The 10,227-nt window shown below is 40.4% G+C and overlaps 1 protein-coding gene across 3 annotated transcripts; it reads right to left on the bottom strand.

Annotated features, from left to right (window-relative positions):
• Window positions 1-988: 988 nt before the first annotated feature.
• Window positions 989-9,884, bottom strand: CCNDBP1 (cyclin D-type binding-protein 1). Of its 3 annotated transcripts, XM_015557572.1 has the most exons (8): window positions 9,798-9,878; window positions 6,185-6,281; window positions 5,938-6,011; window positions 5,035-5,111; window positions 4,403-4,686; window positions 3,059-3,119; window positions 1,720-1,766; window positions 989-1,469 (listed from the first exon to the last, which is right to left on the bottom strand). In XM_015557572.1, the coding sequence occupies exons 2-8, from the start codon at window positions 6,226-6,228 to the stop codon at window positions 1,355-1,357; spliced, it is 702 nt and encodes a 233-aa protein (XP_015413058.1). In that variant the 5' UTR covers window positions 6,229-6,281; window positions 9,798-9,878; the 3' UTR covers window positions 989-1,354. The 3 variants fall into 3 exon arrangements, with proteins under 3 accessions (XP_015413058.1, XP_015413060.1, XP_015413059.1); XM_015557574.1 differs by lacking the exon at window positions 5,938-6,011 and having other exon boundaries at window positions 9,798-9,884; XM_015557573.1 differs by lacking the exons at window positions 5,938-6,011; window positions 9,798-9,878 and adding an exon at window positions 7,184-7,265.
• Window positions 9,885-10,227: the final 343 nt, after the last annotated feature.

Here is a 10,227-nt window from a genome sequence, read left to right on the forward strand (position 1 = left end):
CGGGATTGGGCTGAAACCGGTTCTCTGACATCCCCTGAGGGGTCCCAGGTTATGAGAGGGTGCAGGCCAGGGTGAGGGACCCCACCAATGCATGATCGGGCCGGGGAGGGACCAAGGGAGGACTCCAGGGCATGTCCGGCCCATCTTGCTCAATCAGCCAGACCCCAGCAGCAAGCTAACCCACCTGTCGGAGCATCTGCCCCCTGGTGGTCAGTGCATGTCATAGCAACTGGTTGACTAGTTGACTGTCTGCCTCCTGGTCAGTGCAAGTCATAGCAAGCAGTTGAACAGCCTTAGCATATCAATAGCATATTATGCTTTGATTGCTGTTTGGTCTATTTGCATATCACCCTTTTATTATATAGGTTGGTGATGATTTTGCAAAAGATTTAACTAAAGAGACACTTAACATTATTTAAGTTTATACATTTAAAATTTTTTGGTTTATAAAAATTTTGTATTTAGCCCTGGCCGGTATGGCTTGGTTGGTTTGAAAGTCATCCTGTTCACCAAAGATGGTGGGTTCAATTACCAGTCAGGGCACGTACCCACGTTCGATTGCTAGTTGGGGCATGTGCAGGAGGCAATATATTGATGTTTCTCTCTCTCTCTTTTTCTCCCTTCCTCTAAAAGATCAATTAAACTTTTTTTGCTTTCAATTTTGTATTTATATCTGGGGACATGTAATATATAACAGAAAACAATACAGGTATGCATAAGAAAAACAAATCTGGTTCAACAAGGTGAACAAACAACAAATACCACAAAATAATTTTAGAGTGACCTATAAGAATATTCAGGACTTATAAGAATAATGATATTATATAACCAAGAGGGGCTTTGGAGTCTCTTTCTTTAAAGTCAAGTGTTCTGTTCTATGTATACTTCTGAACAGAATCAGATCTTCAGACTTTTAAGCCTAAAGGAAAGCAATGTTTTAGTTTCCACCTGTATTTCTGGTAGAAAGAAACTTTGGAGGAGTACTCACTTAAGCACTGGCAGGTTAGTATTTTATTGAGATTGTCAACATCTTTAACAATGAAACAATATACATTATTGCAAATAGGGAATGAGACAGCTTCCCTAGGAATCTCTGGGAGGCGATTCAGAAACACAAAATCATGCCATTATCTTCTGTAGCTAGCACAGAAAAATATACCATACTCATACGTTTTATAAATAATTGCCAGTCTGGCCTAACCAACAATCTTTGGTAATAGTGCCTCTTGATAAATACAGACAGAAATTCCTTTTCAAACCAGAAAACATTCTAGCCCCATTTTAAAAGCAGACATCAGAGCCTGGCTGTGACAGTAAGAAAAGGAGAGAGGAGAGTACAAATGAGCCTGAAAACTCATAATTCAAGTTCATTCTGAGTGAGTTCCTTGATTCTGTCCATGCAATGATCAACAGCATTAATGAGTAAAGGGATCCAACTATCTTCTGGTTGTGGGGTTACATGACTCGCTCTGTGAATGGAATGGGGGGAAAAAAGAAATGGAATTTATTATATTGTCAAAGGAAAACATACCTTCAACAGGAAGCACAGAGGAAATCAAATTAAGAAAAGGCAAGTTTCTCTGCAGAAGCTCAGCTGCTCCACAACTGAAGTTGAAAGAAAACTCCATACCCGCTCCTTCAAATGGGCGTTTGGGAGTTGAGAATGGCTGGATAGGTTTATTCTCAAACATCTATTTGGGGAAAAGTCCTCATACTCACCTTGTAATTTCAAGTGCCTTCTTTAGAACAGACACAAGTTTTGCAGCCTAGAAAAGAAACCGAGGAGGTTTATTTTTATGGTAAGGACTCACCCAGATTTTGGATTTTTTACTATTTAACCAAATCTTAATAATACTGTTGCTGCAACACTTTTACAAGATTTTTGAAAAAATACTTTAAATTAATAAAACAGCAAAAGGACTATAATCTGAATTTGTCCCAACTTCTGATAGTTCTAAACATATAGTAGAAACAACTAATGTTTTTCTTTTAAAAAATCTACGTATAACCCTGGCCAGTGTGGCTCAGTCAGTTGAGCACTGTCCTGTGTACCGAAAGGTTGCCGGTTTGATTCCTGCTCAGGACACATGCCTGAGTTGCAGGTTAGGTCCCCCATAGGGGTGCATATTGGAGGCAAACAAGTTATGTTTCTTTCTCTCTCCCTTCCTTTCTTTAAAGTCAATAAAAAATATTTTTTAAATCCTAATTCTTTTTAAAAAATCTATGAACACAATTTTAAGAACATCAACGACAAGATAACATGAGGATGTATGTATGCCATCAATATATAATACATATTTTATATTTTTACTCAAGGTAATTGAGAAGGCATATTGCTAAAGATGTTTATTTCTTAGGAAGTCAATTTTTTAAAAGTGAATACAAATTTAAAAAGTTAATGCCAAAAGAATCCTATTCTCCTTCAAGGTGTTTGTATATTATGAAGATACTTTGATGTATCTAATTTCCACTATTTAACTTATCAAATATGATTAGGATTGATACATCTGATTGTAGAATATAAGCCATTTTGGCAGTTTACTTCTTTCAATAACGTTAGAGATAAGAACTTTAGTTTATAAAAATAAAATAGAACTCTCTCTAGCACAGAACCCAGGACTTCAAAGAATACAATATAATCAGATTTTATAAAGAACTTGATCCTCCATGGTTAAATCACATAATGTGTTTATATTAGAACAGAGTTTTTTTCTGGAACACTTATTTCTGCCTATAGCAGAAATTAGAAACAGGTGACTTCAGTTGAGAAGATCTGAAAGCACTACAGTAATTAAGACATTCTCTTCAAAGAAGCATTTTCTAAGGGCTTTGGATTTTTCTAAATGATTACCCAGGTGGCTACAGAAAACAGTACTACCAGAGCTCATGGCTATTATAATTCAGCAAATATTTATCAAACACAAAACTCATGTAAGAAATATATTACTGTTGTACTTATGTCCAAGTGTTCAGAAATGTATTTCCTACAGCTTAAAGAAAATGCTAGTAGTGATTGGTAAAATTCTACCAATTAGGTTTCTCAACGCAAGGTACTTACACTCATTCGCACAGTCGGGTGGCACATGGGTGGATATATACTTAGAGCCAAATCATCCACACTAAGGGCAGAAAGTAAAAATAACCATTAACAAAAAGTGAAACAAAGCACAGCTATGTGGCTCTAGCACACAACTAAGGATGCAAACCAATAAGAAAATGACTGCCCCAGAAATGCCTATCAGTTCCTTAAATTGGGCAACCAATAAACAATCAACTCAACGGGTATTTACTGAACACATATATACCCTGTTTCACTAGGACAGTGATGGCGAAGCTTTTGAGCTCGGCGTGTCAGCATTTTGAAAAACCCTAACTTAACTCTGGCGCCGTGTCACATATAGAAATTTTTTGATCTTTGGAAGCATAGTAAAACAAAGACTTATATTTTTGATATTTAATTTATATATTTAAATGCCATTTAACAAAGAAAAATCAACCAAAAAAATGAGCTCGCGTGTCACCTCTGGCACACGTGTCATAGGTTCGCCATCACTGCACTAGGAGAAGACATGATCAATTCATTAAAAAATGTGAGGATCTGAAACCACCAATTTAATAACTAATACAGGAGGGGTTCGTCCATATAATGCCACCAAAGTGGGCACCACTTAACCAAGTGACCAAATTTAGTTCCACCAATAATGGGACAAATTAACATCACGTGACACTCAAAGTAACGCGATGAGAAGCCCAAAACACTCAACTATGTTATTCTTGCCAAAAAATCTTTAAGTTGAATAGATGATCAAGAAAAAACAGTCACATGAATCTAGATTGTTGGATATTCTACAAAGATTATTTTAAATTGTTAATGTGAATTCTTTAAAAGTTGGATTTTTAAAAATGTCAATTAAGAAAAAGACTAAAAAAGACAGGGGTTGTTCTAGTTTCAAGAGACCAAGGAGATGACCACCAAATGCAATGTGACGCCAAGACAGAACCTTAGATTAAAAAAAAAAATTCTGTAAGATATTTTAGAGACAATTGGGCAAATTTGAATATTAGATCATATGAATTTGTTCAATGTTAAATTTCTTGGCTATAATAAGAATAAAAGTATTTAAAGGTGAAATGTCACTGATGTCTGCAACTTACTCTCAAATGGTTCAGTGGGGAAAAAACGGCACATCTATCTATAGAGAAATAAACCGATATAGAAAATAATGTGAATAATAAGTGAAGGATATGTGTGGGTGCTCGCTGCAATACTTTTTCAACTTTCCTGTAGGCTTGAAGATTTTCAAAATAAACTGGGGGAAAAACTGGGATGACAACACAAGCAGAGATCAGAATTGCTGCTCAGAATATCAGAACTGATATTTCAAGTACAGCTCACACTTACCTAGGGCTGATCTCATCAGAAATATCCACAATGTCATCCAGCTGGGCCACCTGGTCCTTCTTCCCATGCTCTGCCACTGAGATCCGGATTTTCTTCAGGCAGGCTTTGGATGCTCTCACCAGCGCAAGGCACGGGATTATCAGCTCTTGATCTTCCTCTGACCAATATGAGTCCTGATTGTTTGGACACCCCAACACATCATCCTGTTCATTACCATGGTTGTCAGAGTTGTCCTCCTCATCATCATTCAAGAGGCCATGGTAAGGGTCACATTCTTCCACAGCCTAAGACATACCACATACATCATTTATGTGAATGCCAAAAAAAAAAAAAAAAGCCTGTTGTACTTTCAGCATCATGTCTGAGTTGTTCCAAACCTCAGCTAGCTACTTCACTAATGGCGACAGAGTTGGGTCACTGCATAAACCCTCTCTCTCTCCTAGTCCAGCAATGGGACAGGGGAGTGGTACTAAATCACACACCAGCATGGGGTGCAGGTGGGAGATGGAGGATAGGAGTGAGGCTGGGACTTATTCGGCCAGTGCTCAGGACATCTCCTGTCTTTATAACCAATTCTCATCTACTAGTCACAGTTGCCTTCCAATGACCAGCAAAGATAGATGTCGTCTCACCTGCTCCATTTCCTCATGTGCATCCTTCACTAAATCCACACTCTTTGTCAGCATTAAAAGGGCTGCAGCTTTGTTATCTGTATGTAAAAAATTAGAGGAGAAACCCAACAATTCTCTGAAGTCTGCAAAGGGCAATCAACAATGTCCCCATTTGAAGGGAGTGCCAAGGACATTCAACAAGGCCAGTGGTTTAATGTAAAATTCTCACATACATCCTCTGGATATCCAAACAGGGGGCTAAAAAGCTTATCATTCACTGCAAATAAAATGGTCACAAGGTGTTTCTCAATGGTCCTCTTGAATGACCACAATTTTTGACCTAGCTGGTTCTACCTCATATCTGCTTCAGTGTGTCTCATAATATTGAACCTGGGGCCATGGCCAGTATGGCTCAGTTGTTTGGGCATCGCCCCATGTACCAAAAGGTCACCAGTTAGATTCCCAGTCAGGCACATGCCCAGGCTGTGGGCTCGATCCCCAGTAGGGGGTGTTGCAGGAGGCAGGTGATCTGATTGATGCTTCTCTCTCACATTGGCCTCTCTCTCTCTTTCTCTCTCCCTCTCTCTCTCTTCCTCCCTCTCAAAAATAAATATAAGCTTTTTTTTTTTTAAAGAAAAGAAATACTGACTCTGGGGCAGGCAGGACCAGGAGAACAAGCCATATGGGTTCAATAAGAAGCAGAGCCACAGCAAAAGGGGAGTTTGAATTAAGAAATATGAGAACTAAAAAGACTGGCAGGAAGTATTAATACCTATCTTTTGCTATTGGTAATAAAGTATATATATATGACTAAACTCTTTATGTAAGTTAAAATGTATATATGGTACAAAACTGGAAGCTAGTATGAGAGGTCTGTCTGCTTTGGCCATCAGAGTCAATGACCCACTTCCCACTCTTACCCACCTCTTGGTATCTGAGGCACCTGCTCGCACGCAACCCAGACATTGTTGCAAGAAATAAGGTCATTGTTCTCAGGGCTGAGGAAAGGAATCAATAAGGACATATCAATAACCTAGGTTCCTGTCCTAAAGAGCGCCTTCCTCCTGGTTATTACTCTCAGTTACGCTACAATTTTGCTGCTGAACTGAGCTTTTATCCCTTCCTGATACAAGGAACCCCATTAACTAATACTCAACCGTGGCATCACTACCTCTGAGCTGGAGTGGTGCAAAGCACTTCCACAAGCTGAGCCATGCCATCCACGATGTCCAAAGTGGCGTTCCGAACCAGCTTCCTCAGAGTGATTCCTGTAGCCAAACCCAAAGACTAAGCAGCCGGTCTTCTTTCCAGAAGCCAACATCTACTTTCCTCAAGAGTATAAGCACGACAGAACTTAATGTGCACCCACATGCTGTAATTGGAGTGCCCACACAAAACAGGTCGACTTATGTCCCCATGTCATTTTCTTGCTCTTCCCACCATTCCTGACTGCTGATTATAAGAAAGGCATGGCCCTAGCTGGTTTGGCTCAGTGGATAGAGCGTCGGCCTGCGGGTTCCAGGTTCAATTCTGGTCAAGGGCACATGCCCGGGTTGCGGACTCTATCCCCAGTAGGCAGCTGATCAATGATTCTCTCTCATCATTGATGTTTCTATCTTTCTCTCCCTTTCCCTTCCTCTCTGAAATCAATAAAAGTAAAAAATAAAAAAGACGTGGAAGCCACTTAATGTATAAGGAAACTCAGCAATAGGGTGTGATATAATATGGGTGGAGACTGGGGATAGCTTGGGCCTGGGTAGGGGGTGAGACTTAGCCAGCATCTGTGATGGGATATTGGGTTAGAGAGGAAGGAGTTAGTGAGAATGAAAAACCTTAGAGTCAGGTAAGGCGAGGGGGATGGGAACACAGCATCTATAGCTGAAGGCTTATTTACAGAGGTCACTTCCATTATGAAGTTATCTTTGCATTTTATGAGGAAGTTACATTCCCTGCTCAAATTGAGGGCAAGGTAAAGTTTCAGTAAGGGGGATGGGAACACAGCATCTATAGCTGCAGGCTTATTTACAGAGGTCACTTGCATTATGAAGTTATCTGCATTTTATGAGGAAGTTACATTACCTGCTCAAATTGAGGGCAAGGTAAAGTTTCAGTACATAAGCTGTCACATTAGCCAAGGTCTACCCAATGTTTATGTGTGACAGTGACTTACCCTGATCCTTGGGAAGCGAATAGTATACTGCAATAATTGCCTTGATGGCAGCATGGACTTGTTCACAGAGCCTCTGGGCTTCCTATGAGGAGGTAGACCAATTTGAGAATGAAAAAGGAAATGGATTAGATCAATCTGGTCAACTCTTCTACTCTGGAAGGGAGAAGACAACGGTAAAGCATCACAAACCCTTTCTAAAGTCCTAGTATGAGTTAGGCCTTGCGCTATTCTCATCACATATTAGAGAGAAGTTAGCCAGACACCAGGTACTGAGCTGGTAATTCAATAAAACATGAAGAAACAGCTGGAAAAACTTATTCTTGATTTCTGCTGTGAAATATTCACCTTACCTTAGACCAGGAATTGGCCAACTATGGATCCCTGGGCCAAGTCAGGTGCACTGCCAGGTTTTTTTTAATAGTGTTACTGGTACACAGTCATACTCTTTTGTTTACATATTATCTATAGTTGTGTTTGCACTACAAGGGCAGAGTTGCGTCACTGGCCTGCAAAGCGTAAATATTTATTATCTGGCCCTTTACAGAAAAAGTTTGCCTATCCTCTTAGACCATTAACCAGGTGTCTGTCTCTCTCCTTCTCTAGTTCCGCAGGATCATAATATACCTAAAGGTAATAATGGACTCTACAATGTTCAGTGTTGACTATTTGCCTTCTAAGCAGACACTGACTTTCACTTATCTTCCTTGTCCTCATTTAGCTGCTAAATTTTAAGCCAGTGCTACGTAAAATGTGCTCTACAGAATGGTGCCAGTCCCCAAACTGTTTACTAGTCTGGGATGGATAAGTACAGCGATTGAGAGTGTTGAGAAACTTTTATGGCAATTTGACATTCCTTCAACATCCAAATACATAAGTTTATAAAAGGAAAAGTCCGTATGCAACTGAAATTAAAAATAAATACAACTATTATTCAGTAAGACTAGCATGCTGAGATCCTAAGCAACTGTGATTCAAATATATATAATTCAAATAAAACCAAATTCTAATTTTCCATCTGAGTGAAACCACTGACCTAAGCATGTACAGAAAATAGTTCTATGCTGCCTCCTCATGGTATCTTACTAGCTGTGAATTTTAGCAGCAAGTCCTAAGAATATTTGAAAGAAGGGAGTTGGCAGGTAAGAAAAACAAGGTATTATTACTACCTCCCTTTGAAATAAATATGGACTTTCTTCCACAAAGTTTTTCAAGTGCTCTCATAATTCATCTCATTTCCTCATCACAGATCTCTTGAGTTATGTAGGGGGAGAGAGTTTATCATTGTAGGTGCAGCAAAAGAGTATTTTTCCATTTCAAAACATCTGGAAATATAGATTGAGCAAGAAAACGAAACTATTAACTGCGAAAATCAAATAAGGCAATGAGTATGCCATTTTTAAATAAATTTATCCCAAATTCAGTATACCTAGCTCTAGAAAAATTGGGCATAGAGCACACTTGGTCACAGTTGACATGTTTATTTTCATTAGTTTTATAATAAAGGGGTTATTAAATGCATAAAGCCTTTGTTCTAGCAATTCCACTTCCTGGAATTGTTTTTGTTGTTGTTGCATATGTGCGTGGGTTTTTTTTTTTTTTTACCAATATACACACATATAACAAGAATGTATTAGGCAATTTACAGCACTTTATAATAGCTACAAATTGGAAACAGCTTAAATGTCTACATAGAGTACTGGCTACTTGAATTATGGTTATATGCTCTCTACTCAATACCATGCAGCCATTACAAAGAAATGAGCAACTTCATATGTGCTGCTGAGAATCAATTTGCAAACTATATTGTTAATTTTTAAAACCTTTTTAAAATACTTTTATTGATTTTTTACAGAGAGGAAGAGAGAGGGAGAGAGAGTTACATCGATCAGCTGCCTCCTGCACACTCCCCACTGGGGATGTGCCCGCAACCAAGGTACATGCCCTTGACCGGAATCGAACCTGGGATCCTTCAGCCCGCAGGCCGACGCTCTACCTACTGAGCCAAACCGGCCAGGGTGTTAATTTTTTTTAAAAAGATCCAGAAAAGTGTTTATGGCATTCTGTCATTTGTGTAAAAAGAAGCAGGCATATATACATAAATGTGCACATGCATAGAATACTTATGAGTAATTCAAAAGGAACTGGGGAACGGAGAAATAAACTTTGTAGCACACTTAACTTTGATTATCTTTTAAATTTTATACTGTATACATTGTTACTGATTAATATAAAAAATAATTGAATATAAAAAGGGATGTAGCGTAACAAAAAAGGTATAGCTTAGACATCTGATAGATCCTAATTTAAATCCTAACTCACTGCTTATACGCCTTAACCCTAGCCTCTGAGCCTGCCGACTCATCTGCTAGATGGGGGTCAGTTATGTGAAAACAAATAGCAAGTGCTTAAATGACCAGAAAGGTAATAAGCTGAACCAGTTCTACTTAGAAGACCAGCCTACTCCAGGCCAGGCCCTGCACGTGGCAATGTGGTCCTCACAACAATCCTGGGGGGGTGAGAACTGCAGTCCTGTTTGACAGCTGAACTCAGAGGTGGAAAGATGGAGAGAGGATTCCTAAGGAATCAGGAGGCAGCACGGGAACTCAAAGCCCACCTGTGCGGACGGCGGTGGCCGCGGGAGTCGAACGAAGACTTCGGTGAGAGTCGTGGCTTCCCTGGACACCTTCTCGGCTGCCTCATCTGGGGGCGACAGCGGGGAGGGCAGGCGCCTGTCAGTGCCCACGGGACCAGGCTGCCGCGGCTGCACGGGCTTTAAAGATAAGGCGCTCCCTCTCCACCCCTACTGGCTGAGACGTCTCAAAGCACCTCCCCAAACCGGTGTTTACTGTTTCACCCTCCGAGGTGCCGACGGCGGGGCAGGTGAGGCACCCCGCAGAGAGGATGCGGGGGGAGGGGAGAGCGGGAGGGGCCAGGCGGGTCGCTGGAAGCAGACGGGGGGCGGGGGTCCCCAGCAGCAGAGGCACTCACTGAGTCGGCTCCAAAACGTCTCCCGGCTGAACTCCTTGGCGGTCTCCAGGGCTTCG

This window comes from Myotis davidii, unplaced genomic scaffold (assembly GCF_000327345.1).
Source record: "Myotis davidii unplaced genomic scaffold, ASM32734v1 scaffold46, whole genome shotgun sequence".
NCBI classification, from domain to species: domain Eukaryota; kingdom Metazoa; phylum Chordata; class Mammalia; order Chiroptera; family Vespertilionidae; genus Myotis; species Myotis davidii.

Coding starts and splice junctions, on each gene's coding strand:
- CCNDBP1 (XM_015557572.1), bottom strand. CDS start 6,228: ATGGCTCAGCTTGTGGAAGTGCTTTGCACCACTCCAGCTCAGAG. Junction 5,112..5,937: donor GGTGCCTCAGATACCAAGAG/GTGGGTAAGAGT, acceptor TTTTACATACAG/ATAACAAAGCTGCAGCCCTT. Junction 4,687..5,034: donor CACATGAGGAAATGGAGCAG/GTGAGACGACAT, acceptor GGTATGTCTTAG/GCTGTGGAAGAATGTGACCC.